We start from the raw sequence: 14,285 nt of genomic DNA on the forward strand, positions 1-14,285 counted from the left end.
AGAGAGAGGTGGGAGGAGTTGGTCCCAATAGCCCCCTCAAGGGCACTCCACACAATGACCTCTCTCTCCAACTAGGTCTCATATCCTAAGACTGAGCAACCTTTCACTTTCTCCTTGGGAAACTTTCTGACCAAAACCACAACGCCATTTTACACTCTCCCTGATGGAGCAGAAGGGTTCCAAGAGGGTGCCCCCCTCTTTCCACTGTTATCCTGGTGGCAGCTAAGACAGTGGGGATGAGGTCGTATTTCCTTGTGGTTTTGACTTGTATTCCCTGATAATTAGTGATGATGAGCGCTGGTCAAAAGGAAAATATCCATCGTCTACAAAACCAGCGTGCTGGACAGTGCCAATATGGAAACTGTGGGCAAGATGGAAGGGGCAGAGGTCCACTGAGATCATATCGCAGTGTTCTTATGTGCAGTGGTTCCTTCCTAGTAAAGCTGCCCGGTGGGGCCAGATGTGTATAAATGAGAACAACCATGGCTTTTGCTTGAGTAGCCTTGACCGGTGTCTTATGGGACTCTGACCATTGGGGTAACTGTGGAATGCCCTTCTGACACCCAGTTTTCGTCATGGAGGAACAGAGAGCTGGTCAAAGCACAGAGATCCAGACCAAAGTCACGCAGAACACTCTGGGGTTTAGACATGAGAAAGAAGAGATTTGGCTTAAAGTCTCCAAATTCAGGGGTGGCAGAGAGGCGGGCAGGCAGGAGTCAGCAAGGCCTCCAGAGTCTTCTAAAGGGGAGAGGAGGACTGTAACGCACAGGAGGGATGAATATGAGAGAGGGGAGTCAGGGCTCAGACCCAAGAGGACCAGCGACAGAAAAACAAAGACAGTGTTGGCAGTGACACCTGAGCCGAGAAATAGGATGAGACGGTTAAAACAATTCCTCTTTCTATCTTAGCAAAGGAGCAGCAGTGCTTGGTGTGGTTTGTCCTCCACAGATTCATGGGCTTGAGTTTGGTCCTCATGGTGGGACTGAGATACAGGGACCTTTAGGAAGTAGATATAATAGGGGAGAGTTAGGTCACCAGAGCAGGACACCCACTAAGGGCTTTAAGGCTGGTCTTGCCAAGGGCTTGCTGGCTTTGTCCTGAAGGGCTGTTATAGAAGAGTGGATGTGGACCCTTGTTCTCTGTGACAAGTTAATTCTTACTATCCACTTAAGAGACTTAAATCGCCATGGAAATACTTCTCTGGATGTGCCTCTGAAAGGTTTAACTGAAGACCTAACCCGAATGCAAGTGACACGTGGGTCCTGGACTGGATGAAAAGGAAAAAGGAGAGTTGGGCACCAGCTCGCATCTCTCTTCACTTCCTGATCGCAGATGCGACATGACCACCAGCCTGGTGCTCTTGCCAACATGCCTTCCCTGACACGATGAACTGCCCCTTCCAACTGTGAGCCAGAATTCAACGGTCCTTCCTTAAGCTGCTTTTGCCAGATGTTTTGTCACAGCTGCAAGGGAAATATGCCTCTTCTGAATACCGTCGGTTTCCAGTTTCTCTCCTGGTTCTCCACCAGGCTGTCAGTCAGGGGTTCTCACTGGGATATTGTCTGGACCTCCCAGATGTCAGAAACCTGAACCAAACAAAACTCTTTCCTTCGTATGGCACGCAGACTCAGGCTTTTCTTACGTCCTCATGAAATTGGACTAGTACACATCCCTGCTTGGAAGAGAGGTCAGTGGAATCTTTTCTTCTTCCAGCATGACTTGGTTAGAATGCTGGGAATGGAAGATCTCCTCCCTAACCATGGTTTAAGACACCTGGAAGAAGGAAGGGAGGGCCCTCTACTCAGATGGGTCTGTGACTGTGACACTGAGAAAGCCAAGCTGGAGTGGACTGGTGACAGACTGGTGGGATGGCCCAGAGCCGTCTGCTCACCTTGGCTTTATACCTGCATATTGGGGAAGACCTTCATCACAGCTGTGCTCAGTTTCCTTCTACGGTCTGGGCTGAGATATTTTTGTATGTAAATGATCCCCCATTATTTGCCTAAGGCCACAATGTTAGACTTCAGCTCATTACACAAAGGACTTGGGTTATGGAAAGCCAGGTCTCTTGTGATGTCCCAATCCATCCTTGTCCTAGTAAAGAGATGCTTGGCTTCTGTTGTCCATCCCAGACATAAGGAACCAATGATCCCGGCTGCTCATGTTAGGTGGAGGCAGCTCAGGTTGTTAGAGCTGATGTTCTCTCACTGAGTGTAAACCAGACTCACGGCCACTCTCTCACCAGGTAGGAGGCAGGTCAGCAGCCCTCTCTGTGAACCTGCCAGGGGGTTCAGCAGGGGTAGCAGGCCTCTCGCAACTCACTGTGCAGATCAGCCATCGTCACCTAGGCGAAGGATGACGCAGACTGGAATTCTAGGTCCAAGTCGGCTTCCTGGTGAGGTAGTGCTGGCAGGTATGGGGACTTGCATATTCTGAAGCACCAAGTAGGTGATAAGGATGTTCACCTACAGAAGAGAGGGTGGCCCTTGGCACAAACCCTCCCTAGTGACGGCGGGACTGCGTTGTAGTGGAGCGAGGCCATTGAGGTACCTTTTAGGGAACTGAGATCAGGCTCAGTGGGGGAGAACACACTAGGCCGTGTAAGCTCTTGGCTGGTCTAGCTAAGCTAAACAGCCCCAGGATTTTCAGTGGTGCCCTTGAGAGGTGTTCTTTATTTAGGTCCCCTCTCAGGGGACACTCACAGGGGCTCCAGCTCACAGAGGAGGGCCATCCTTCTAAACAGGAGATGTAGGTAACGTTGGCAGTCTCCACAAGCCACACCTGTTCATATTCTCACCCCTTCCTCGTTAGATATAGTGGCAGAAGGAGGGATATTTTTGGGCAACCAAGTGGGTGAAATATCAGTTCAAAAGCTGAAGGATATATCAACAAGTCCATCCCACGAGGCTACAATTTCAGCTCTTGCTCTGATTAGAAATAATAATGAATAATTAGCTAAGTTAATGTACTTTGGTATGGTATGACAAATCTCTTAGTATTTGATCAATGTCATCTTTGCTAAACAAATGGTAGGGGAGGCCTTCTGTCTTAATGGGCCAATGCGACACTTTGGGCGTCTTGACTTGGCTCAGATGCCATCTGCCCAAGGAAGCCCCCTTTCCTTCTGCGGTGACTTAGGTGCTCCTCAGAGCTACCTCTAAATTAGTGAACATACGGGATGGTAATTGTCTTCCTTGCCTATTATGCTGGAACTCCAAGTGTGCAGAGACCAGATCTTTCCATGACAATTTCAGTGTCCAACTGAAGTGTCTATCATAGTGTAAAGCTTTGTTAGAAGGAATGAGGGAGAGAAGAACAAAGGAAGGAAGAGAGGCAGGAGGAAAGGGAGGGATAGAGGAAGGAAAAGAGAAGGAAGAGAAGAGACAAATAGCAACCACCAGAATGTAGAGACGTGCAAGTGAGCTTTGTCATTCTTAACAGGGAGGAACTGAAGGAGATCACAAATTAGTGAGTTGGTCTCCCTGGGTGGGAACTACCTTTGCTCTCTGAGCTCTCCTCTCCTCTGAAGTTAGGGCCACTGATGCTTTACTGTGAATGAGGATTCGTTTGTGGGGGCCCGGAGTCATGACATCCCTGCTCTCCAGTGTGAGTAGATGCCACCATTTGCCTGAGCCCTGCTCCTCTACTACAACCCAGGAGAGGTGACCTTGACCTCCAAACATCCTTCTGATGAGCTTTCTCATCAATATTGCCTCAAGACTGCTTTCCCCAAACAAACTGCCCCAGGTAGTTTTCCTTATGGGGGACAAAGTTTCTCCAACTATGGTAACATTGAGCCTTGGAACATAATTTTGGTTAGGTACTTCTTTTCTAGGAGCCTTGAGACTTTCAAGATGAGATTTTTTTTTCATATTCTAGTCAGATGAAGAGGTAGTGGAGAGGACCCTGGAGGTGATTTGGTAGCATCACCCAAACAGAACCTCTGTCTTGTCTCTTGTCAGTGACTGGGAGGAGCCATGTTTGTTGGGACAAGTGACTTGAACACCTGGCCAGTCATCATCACCTGGCTGACTAGTATAGTCACATCAAATGGCATGGGTGGGGTAGAGGTCTGTGGGGGTTTTGCCATTGTGAGATCCAGGTGTGGTTTCACATGCTAGGAAAATAATTAGATACAAAATCCTGAAATCAAATTCGGACTCAGAATATCACCCAAACCCAGTCTTTAGACGTGGTAAGCTGTGCCCACACTGCCCATTCCCCGTGTGGCAGTGGCACCCCTGTGAATAAAAGCAGCAAACCTCCACTGAGATGGGACAGAGTCTCTGTCACAGGAGGAAGTTCTTGGCAGCTCTGGGGGGAGAGGCTGCAGGATTTATGACCCTTCACCTCCCAGCTGAGAACCCGCACAGAAGAAAGACAAGAAACCCAGGGACAGGACCACACCGGCAAACCTGTTTCTCATTTTCAATAGTATCCTTTGCTTTATCAGAAGATCCTTCAGAGATACAGTTCCCGCCATAAGGAAAACCCCTTGCAAGTGATCACTTCTGCAAGATTGTGGTGAGTCTGTCCTTAGCCAGTGCCACCAGAGGGGACCTAAGACTGCTGCTCTGTGCTATGATGACCCCAGGTTGAGTGTGGTGCAGTCCACCTGGTGAGTGCTTCCCACCCACTGTGGGTCTCAGCATTTCTGGGAGCCTTGCTGAGGAAGCTCACTCTTGAGAAGGAGAATATGGGGGTGCCCCGAACCCAGTAACTCTCAGGATGGCTGATGTCCCATGCCATATCCACCCCACTACGGGATCAGAGAAGGGCAGGGGGGATGGCTAGGGGAAGAGGGGAATGAATCTCGGCCATAGGGAGCCCACAGGGATTGCCGCTTCTTTTTGGACTATAGGGATCTCAAATGGCTAAGTATGAGTTGAAGTTGTGTGTGTGTGTGTGTGTGTGTGTGTAGACAGAGATAGGTAGGTAGGTAGGTAGGTAGATAGATAGGTAGGTAGGTAGATAGGTAGGTAGGTAGGTAGATAGATAGGTAGATAGGTAGGTAGGTAAGTAGGTAGGTAGATAGGTAGGTAGGTAGGTAGGTAGATAGATCGATAGGTAGATAGATAGGTAGGTAGATAGGTAGGTAGGTAGGCAGGTAGGTAGATAGGTAGGTAGGTAGGTAGGTAGATAGATCGATAGGTAGATAGATAGGTAGGTAGATAGGTAGGTAGGTAGGCAGGTAGGTAGATAGGTAGGTAGGTAGGTAGGTAGGTAGGTAGGTAGGTAAATAGAGGCATTGTTGGAGAGGTCCTGTGACTGTAAGCTTTTCTGGTTTGGGGGGAGTTGGGAGGCAATCTGCTGTAATTCTCAAGAAATACCCTCTGTGGCAAAGTCCTCTAGGTCATCGGTGGAGATGATGCTAAGGTTTGGAGCTTCTGCACCCTCTTCCTCTGGACCATGGGGAGGATCACCGGGCCTCTGGGCAGAGGCATGTTGGGTGAACTCACCCAGATGTTCAGTGGGAGGAGGCTGCAGCCTAGCGCCCTGAGAGCTCTGGGGTCTGTGGCCGGAACCCTGTCTAAGAAAGGTGGGAGCCGCTAGCTGAGAGGAGCAGCGCAGAGGCATCAAGGAGGTTACAGGCACTGGCTGGAAGCCTGGGTACAGTAAGTAGGGAGCAGCCAGGGCATCCTGCAGAGGTGGCTCTGAGGAGGCCTCCTCCGAGGATGGGACGGAGACTTTAACATACTTGCCAGTCTCGGGGTCATAGAAAGTCTTGATTTTCACTTGGAGAGGCACATCGAAGACAAAGTATTGTCCCGACTGAGGATCCTGGAGCACCTTCTGGGTGGCGGGGTAAGGGGGCAGGGGCATGAGGGGCTGGGGCCCCCAAGGCCGCCTTCCCGCGGGCTCCCAGGCACAGGACACCGAGTGGCGGTGCGTGGGTGGGGGCAGGGAGCGGACTGCAGGGAACCTGGGTTGAAGAACTTTTCCCGGAGACAACGGCCTCCTCTCTGTCCCCTGCGCATCTTCTGTGACAGACTTGCCCTCCCAGGCCTCCATGTGTTTCTCTGGCGCTTGATCGCTCTTCCTCCTCTTGCTTGCCAGCTTCTTCGCCCGCCTTAGGGCCTTCTCCGTCTTGGGCGGGACTGCAGGAGGCTTGCCCGCTGCCCTCTCCAGCAGAGTAGGGGGCTCGGGTTTCTCAGCAGCGTCTGCCATCAAGGCGCTTCTCGGAGAGAGGGTCCTGAGATCTGCCAACCGCTCGAGTTGGGGATCAGAGCCTTCAGCATCCCATGTGAGGACGTGTGTCATGTCCTCCCTCCGGGTAAGCCTAGCAGGGCCCGGGGTGGTCCAGGGGCTGGGGCCCTCAAACTCTTGGCGCAGCCACTGTTCCCCAGCAGTCTGGGAAGCTTCTTCCCAAACACTGCTGGCCACAGGAGAACACGTGCTGCTCTCACCTAGAGAGCTGGGGTTGGGGGAAGTCTCTACCTCACTGGGGACCAGCCTCCTTCCTGAGGGTCCTGCTCTGGGTGCAGACAGAAAGTGGCTTTGGAAACCTTGTTCTTCCCAGCAGGTGTGGTGTGGCAGGGATGGGGGCGGGTCTTCTAAGCTCTCTGTGGGTAAAGCAATGGTGGGGATGTGCCGTGGGGCAGTCAGCTTCCCTGAGTCTGCAGGTCTGCCCTTACCACGCGCTGGCGCTTCTCCTGTTGTATCTGGGGGTGGTTTCATCTTGCTTTCCTCTTCCACTAGTGGTAGAAAAGAGAAACTTCCCTTCCGGGCTTGCTGAGAAGCTTCAGCCTGGGCTGCAGGGTGCGCTGGATCCTCTTCCACGCTCTCACACACCACACATGATGGGCCCTGCATGTTATCGGATTGTGCGGTGTTGCACATTTCCTGACTTTCTGAGGCACAGAGGCCGCCAGCATCCTCGCCCCACCGTTGCCTTGGTAATTCATTCTCTTTGTGTCCACCACTAAGTGAGTCCTCTGAGGACACTGTCCTCAGGAGAGGCAGGATGATAGGTTTTATCACCGGGGTGGCCCTGAGTGTGTTGTCTTTAATTGGAAACAATCTGTGCTTGTTGGTAGAAGCTGGCAAGGGAGTTGAGTCCTTGCCATGTAGAAGAGCCGTCTCCTTATCAGCCCCCGCCCAAGAATCTCTGAAATTGACTTCCTCCACTGATTCCTTCCCGGGTGTCCCTCCTGACCAACCTTGCGCTTTTCTCTGCATTTCTTCCTGTCTGTGCTCTTCCACACCTCTCTGTCCATTATTTACGGCACATTGCTGTGGCTCATTTTTCTCTACCACGGTCTCCTTCTCGTCTTTTTCACTGTCACCTGCACTCCCATGATTCTTTCTGTCGTCCCAGGGGCCTTCCGTGAAACACATCTTCTGCTGATCATCAAAAGAAGCAAAGGATTGATCTGAAGAGCTGGTGCTGAATTTAACCTTGGTTTGGAGGCTCGGAGTAAAATCAGATTGGCAGTCGCTGTAAAAAACATCCTCCTCCTCAGGAGAAAGGGGCCCTGGGGAGTACTTCCGGTTCAAGGGTAGGTTCCGGAGCCCTGTTTCTTGCTCGGGCTCTGTCTCTTGGGAGACGGACCTCGAGAGTCCATTCTCCAGCTGGTGGGGCTTCATTTTCTCTGTAGCCTGCCCTGCTTCAGACGCACTGCTGTGGAGTTTCAGGGAGAGATGTTTCCGGGGAAGGCGTCCCCTGGAGTGTGGGTGCCAGCTGTGCTCGGAGGGACCCTGCTCTGATGTCTCATCAGCATCTCCCTTCTCACTACTGTTCCCCTCTGTCACCTCCCCATTGGAGCAGAAAAGGGTTCTGGAGCCAGTTGAAGGTGAGCCAACGGTCAGGTGGCTGTCGACAAAGGACTCAGAGGAGTTAATACCAGTATCCTTCTGGGTACTGCTATGCAAAACGCTAGCTGGCATCTCCTTCAAAAGCTCTGCTGGAGGGTTCTCTTCATGCCCATTGGGAAGGATGACCCCATTGCTCGCAGGCTCTTGTTCACCATCAAGCTTACCTCTGGTTTTCTCATCAAAGCTTTTTAAGAGAGGCAAAGGACTGTACGTACTCTTGACACGCTTCCTGACGTCCTTAAGGTTGAAGAGCAGGCTGGGCGCTTTGGATTTGTAGCTATCCCGAGACTGAGACTCACTGGGCTCCTTCTCCTGGTACCCATTTAGCTGTTCTGGAGGGGATGGGTTGATCTCCGCGGGTTGGTTATCTGAGGATTCCAGGACATGCTTGGTGGGTATAATTGGGGTGAGGAGCTTACTGATGTTAAAAGGGGGGCTGTAATGGTCATTGGGATCCTCTGGCATGTCCGGAACACCATTTTCTGGAAGTTGACCCTGAGGGTTGAGCTTTGAATACAGAGGTGGTAGGCTCCTCCTATTGGACTGTTTCTTGTCTTCCAAAGCATCATGTGGACCATCTGTTCTCCCTTTGCCAATCTTTGGCTTCCTCCATGGGGGCTGGCTCCGCTTCATCTGAGGGTCAATCTGTGAAGCCTTTCCCTCTACAGGGAATGCCTGGGATCCTGGATCCCTGGCCCCCCAGGCTCCAGATGTGGACTGAGGCCCTGATGCTGATCCAGTCTCTTCCTGAGTGCAGTTAGCCCGGGCTTGGCAAGGGGAGGTTTTGGACTCAGGAGGGTGGGGTTCCCTTAACAAGGGCGTGTCCTCATAATGTTTGGGAGCTTTGCTTTCTGGGGTTGTTTCCGCAATATCCTTTCTTTCCAGGAGCTTTGGTTGGTGGCTATTCCATGACTCAAAAGCACTGTTTTCACTGTGCAGAAAAGTCCCCCTGGGAACCCACTCCTTGCCTCTTCCTGGCTCAGCTTTGGCTGGCTTGAGAGGCGGAGAGGGGAACTTTGGCTCAAAGGAGTCAGCCACATGGTCAGGTGTCCGGAGGAGGCTGTCTGGGCTGTGGCATGCTGCTTCCGGGTTCTTGGGAGACTCTTGCTCTCCAGGGATCCTGCTAGGCTGGTGGCTGCTCTGATGGGTGTTGGACACTTCCGCAGGTACCCTCCTCACAGTCAAAAAGGCAGAATCGAAGCAGAAGTTGACACCACCTTCTGGGGGAGGCGCAAACTTGGGGGGATTTTTGAGAGCTGGAGGTTTGCTGGGAGGAGGTCGGCTGTCACAAGGTTGATTCTCTGTCCTGTCAAAAGACCTAATTAATGATGAGACCTTGGAGATGGGCTTGCTGCTGCTCCGCAGGCCAGAAATGGGCACCTCCAGTCTCCTCTGGGCTGGTGTGGTCGGGGGACTGTTTTTGGGGTACCTTTCCTCCCCTTGAACATATTTCGGTTGCTGTTGGAAGGTGGCTGCCCAGCCAGAATGCTCTGTGCCTTGTGAAGGAAGCTGGCTCCAAATTCCACTTTTTCTGTTGCTATGGCTCACTGTTTCCTGGTGAAAAGTCCCAAACCCCTGGCTGGTGACATCTGGGGACAGAGCCAGGTCAGAGTCATGGAAGGAAGTGTCCTCTGAGATGCACAAACTCCGGAATGCCCGGTCAGTGAGGTTGCTCACCTCCCTGTCTGCATCGTCCAGCACGCTGCCGATGCTGGAGGTGTCACTGAACCCATCTGTGCACTTTCTGTTCCCCTGCATAGTCTGCTGGCTTGAGGAGGACGGTCTCTGCCAGCTGTTTGGTGTCTTTTGGTGAGACTCTGGAAGGAGTTAAGAGAAACCTGCCCGTCACAAGGTAGAGCTTTGAGTCGACCAGGTGCAAGAGCAAAGTGAGGATTTTTTTTTTTCTCTGTAAAAGAAGCACAGGGTATGGTTAGGCTACCCAGCTTAACCCATCTATACACACGCTACATGCCAGTCTTAGGTGGATAAAGGTCTCTGTGGTCGATTTCATGTGTCTACTTGGCTAACCAACTCTACTATTACTGATGACTAGTCTGGAGGTTGCCCAGGCAGAATTTCTTCCATGTTTGCAGCTTTAAAACTAGTAGACTGTGGGCAAAGCCTTGTGTAATGCAAGTGAACGCTACCTAATCAGTTCGAGGTCTTAGGAGAAAGGTGATTGAGGTGACAGACGACGGATGCTAAACTGGCCGAGTTGACTCCATTAAACTAAAAGGCTTCTGTCAACAAAATAAAAAGGCAACTGCATATCTCAGAGGATTAACATCTAAAATACATAAGAAATGTCTATAACTGAACAACAAAACCCAAAAAAAACCTCAAAACATCAAACCCTAAAATATAAAACCAAAGAACTCAATTTAAAAATTGGGAAAGAAAACCAGGCATGGTGGCACACACCTCTAATCCCAGGATTTGGGAGGCAGAGGCAGGCAGAGCTCTGTGAGTTCAAGGCAAAGCTGGTCTACATAGTGAGTTCCAGGACAGCCTGGGCTATGTAGAGAGATTCTGTCTTATAAAAATATAGAATAAATAAACAAAGGAAAAGTAATTACATAGGTGTTTCTCCAAAAAAGACATTCACGGTGACCAGGTATAGGAACAAACTGTCTGGGAACTACAAATTAGAACCATAGTGAGAAACTGTGTTTGTTAGGTTAACTAGTACAGAGTCATCAACAGGAACAAAAGGAGGCACGTGGGGAGATGGCTCAGCAGGATGAACATACATGTTGACAAGGCTGAGGACCTGAGCTTGGTCTCCAGGTCCCACATGGTAAAGGACAGAACCAACTCTCACTCAATATCCTCTGACCTCCATGACCTCCATCCGCAAACCATTGCATGTGCGTACCTGTACACACAGTGCATATGATAGATGAAATGTAAAAAAATGTGATGGGGGAAAGAAGGCCGTGCACACTGGTGTTGAAAGTGTGAATTAGGGGCTGGAGAGAGGGCTCAGTGGTTAAGAGTATAGGTTGTACTGACAGGGTAGACAGCTGCCTGTAACTCCAGTTTTAGGGATCTGATGCCCCCTTCTGACCTCCGCAGGCACCAGGCATTGACATGATGCACATACATACATGCAGGCAGAACACTCGTGCACATAAATGCATACATTAAGATATACTATGGCCATTATAATCACTAACTATGATAAAAATTCGTCATTTCAGCCATGTGCATGTAACCAGTGCAATGCACATGCAATGCACCAGGGCCTGCATAGACAGTGCTCTCTCATGTTCTTGGCAACACTACTGTCCACAGCCTAAACACAGAAGCAGCCTAGATCTGCATGGACAGACGAATGGAAGGGACATTTTGTTTATGCTTAAAAACAAAGGAAAGCTCTAAAAAAGCTGCAGAGAAACCCTGTCTCGAAAAACCAAAAAAAAAAAGAAAAAAGAAAAAAAAAAAAAAAAAAAAAAACAAAGGAAAGTCTGTTGTTAGGGACAACATGGATGACTCTAAAGGACATCATGCTAAGTGTAATAAACCAGTCACAGAAGACTGAGTGGATATGACACCATTTATGTGGGGAATCCTTGAAACAGAGGATAGGATGGTGGGCACCAGGAGCTGGCCTCAAGAGGGTAATCAGAAGGGTGATGTCAAATAAATCAAAGTTTTGATTTTAAATTTGATTTTAAATCAGTTCTATGTATGTATGTATGTATGTATGTATGTATGTATGTATGTATGTATGTGTAAGCATGTAGGTACCACCGTGAATGTGTAGAGACTAGAGGACAAACATGCAGGAGTCTGTTCTCTCCTTGTGTCACACGGGTACATGGGATCAAACTCGGGTTGCCAGTCAGGCTTGGTGGCAAGTACCTTTACCTACTGAACCATCTTGCCAGCCCCTAAAGTTTTGATTTTTTTTTTTTTTTAAAAAGGTGCCTAAAACCTAGAGCTGTCCTGTGGGGCATGGTGCCTGTAGTTAACAAGGCTGGGCTTCCAAGTGTGCTGGGGGAGCCCTTAGGTTGTATTTCTATCATTTGGAATATTACTGCTTCTGTTCTGGAGAGCCCCGCGAATCAGACACCAGAAGTTCAGGTGGGTCATGCATGTTTGCCGTGTCCTTCTCTGATCTTCTACTGGCATGTTCCTTCTTAGTCTCTGTTTCCTTGTTTCTTGTCCACCTGTTCTACAGTGTGCACCTGGAGCTTAGGAGCACAGGCTCTGTTCACCAGCTGCCACTCATCTCAGAATCCTGCCCAGAAGGTACTCCTCCCTCTTGCCTCATTCCTGCAGGAGTCCCGAAGGTACCACTGCCCTCTGGACCTCTGGCTACTCCCTGGGCTCCAAAAGCATCTCTTCCCACCACTGTCAGGACACTGACTCCTGTTTTTTCTGAGTGATTCCACATTCCCTGGCTCTCCCACATCTGCCTGTTCCTCAGTAATACCATGAATCACATTCTCTTCTCTAAAAACTGTGCTGAGATACACACGATAGAAAGTTTGCCATTTTAGTCGGGTGGTGGCGGTGAATACCTTTAAGTCCACACTCGGGAGGGAGAGGCAGGCTCTTCTCTGTGAGTTCGAGCTCAGCCTGGTCTACAGAGCTAGTTCTAGGAGAGCCAAGACTACACAGAGAAGCCCTGTCTCAGAAAACGAACAAACAAACAAAAATAAAGTTTGCGCGTAACCGTTTCCAGCAGACTCCTGCTGTGCAACCCTCTCACCCTCTTCTCTAGCATGGGTTGAGCTTCACAGTGACACTCTGTCCATTACACACCAGCTCTGCTCGCATCTCTCCTAGGTCCCACATCCTCTATTTTACCTTGCTTTTCTGATTTGTTTGTTTGAGATGAGACTATTGTGTAAATTTACAACTGGGGATCCTCCCACCAGTCATCCTGGGATTGCAGGAATACACCTTTATATTTGGCTGAGAGTGCTTTACTTTTTGTGCTTGGAGTTCAAAGGCAGGGTTTTTTATCATGCTAGGTCAGTGCTCTGCCTCCTACCGAGCTCTCAGTTTTACTTTGTAATCACATAGCGCTTTGTTCTTTTGTTTCTGGATTATTATATTTAACATAACGCCCTTGAGCTTGGTGTTACAGTCAAGCTGAGCTCATAGAGGGACAAGCAGCTATTGCAGTTTGTCTTGCAGCTGCGCAGGGAGTTCTCTGCAGGAAAATGCTCAAGGTGCTCTCTGTGAAGTTCAGCCTCCACATTGAGCACCTTATTCTGTTTTTGAGACGGGTTCTCATATAGCCCAGGATGACTTTGAACCTGCTGCCTCCATCCACCGAGTACTGGGATGACAGGCATGCACCACCACAGCTGGCACGAGTTCCCTGTCCACACTGAACCATTTCCGTGTTTGTGTTCAGGTTCTGTTGCTGTTGCTTGCAGGTAACCCTACCTGATCTTGGGCTCAGCGTGGTTCCAAACAGACAGGGGAGATGCTCACTGATGGTCAGAAAATAGCCACATGACTTCTGCCCACCAGCTTCATGCAGATAATTTCTTCAATTCTATATGATACCTGGAGTCAAATGGAATAGTCACACCAGTAGCTTTAGTCCAACCCTCCCCAGTGGTACTTTCGGCTCATTCATCAACTACAGAAAGTGTTTCCCGGTGCTGGCTTTCGGGTTGGCTCCACTGGGCTCTGATTTGGATCAGGATGTCCCCCGGAAACCCTCATATGAAAGGCTTAGTCCTTGAGGAGCCTGGAACTGCTGGGAGAGGTAGGGGCTCTGTTCTCTTCCACACTTCTTACAGGCTGCCATGAGGTGAGCATCCACCTTCACCGCTTATTTCTCCATGATCCACTCCTCTCTACAGGGCTAAGCCCATGGAGCCCACTGTGTTCGTACACCCGAGCGAGCCAAACCAGACTTGCCCCTTTGTATGGCAGTCATCTCAGGTGCTTGCTACAGCAACGGAAAGCTGACTCACACACCTACCTGGAATGGCAGTGGAGGCTGCAGGTGCCTGCCCTGCTGGCTTCTAGGACCTGTGTTTTTCAAACATTTTTCCACTCTGCCATCTGGCATCATCACTGCCCATCTAGAATGAAGAAGAAGATAGGTTTCCATGAAACCAGTTGCAGAGTCTTCAATAGAAAAACGGTCTCCAAAGGGCAATAGTACCGTTTGTAAGGCAGATGGCCGACACACTCCTTCTTAAAATTCATACTTCTGTGCATTCAAAGATAGACACTTTTGGTAAAAAAACCAACACAAAATTTATATTCTTCCTAACATTCATGAATTTGTTGGTGGTCCATGGAATCTCCAGGTACCCCTGATAGTCGGTGTGAGGGATTCCTAGCAGGAGTGAACCAGTGATGGACTTTTTTTTTCCTACTGAAATCTGAGCAAGGACCCCCTTCCTAACTAAATCAGTATCTTAGTTTTCGTGGTAAAGGGACATGGAGCCGCCACTTCAAGTCCACTTGTCAGACAGCTGTGGCGTTCGATTTAT

General features: G+C 49.8%; 1 protein-coding gene across 1 annotated transcript; it reads right to left on the reverse strand.

Annotated features, from left to right (window-relative positions):
- Positions 1–5,319: 5,319 nt before the first annotated feature.
- On the reverse strand, positions 5,320–9,573 carry C12H10orf71 (chromosome 12 C10orf71 homolog). The gene has a single exon (XM_038348612.1). The coding sequence runs from the start codon at positions 9,571–9,573 to the stop codon at positions 5,320–5,322; it is 4,254 nt and encodes a 1,417-aa protein (XP_038204540.1).
- Positions 9,574–14,285: the final 4,712 nt, after the last annotated feature.

The sequence above is a fragment of the Arvicola amphibius genome, chromosome 12, assembly GCF_903992535.2.
Source record: "Arvicola amphibius chromosome 12, mArvAmp1.2, whole genome shotgun sequence".
NCBI classification, from domain to species: Eukaryota; Metazoa; Chordata; class Mammalia; order Rodentia; family Cricetidae; genus Arvicola; species Arvicola amphibius.

What these genes read in the sequence shown, in the direction of transcription:
- C12H10orf71 (XM_038348612.1), bottom strand. Translation starts at nt 9,573, where the DNA reads ATGCAGGGGAACAGAAAGTGCACAGATGGGTTCAGTGACACCTCCAGC.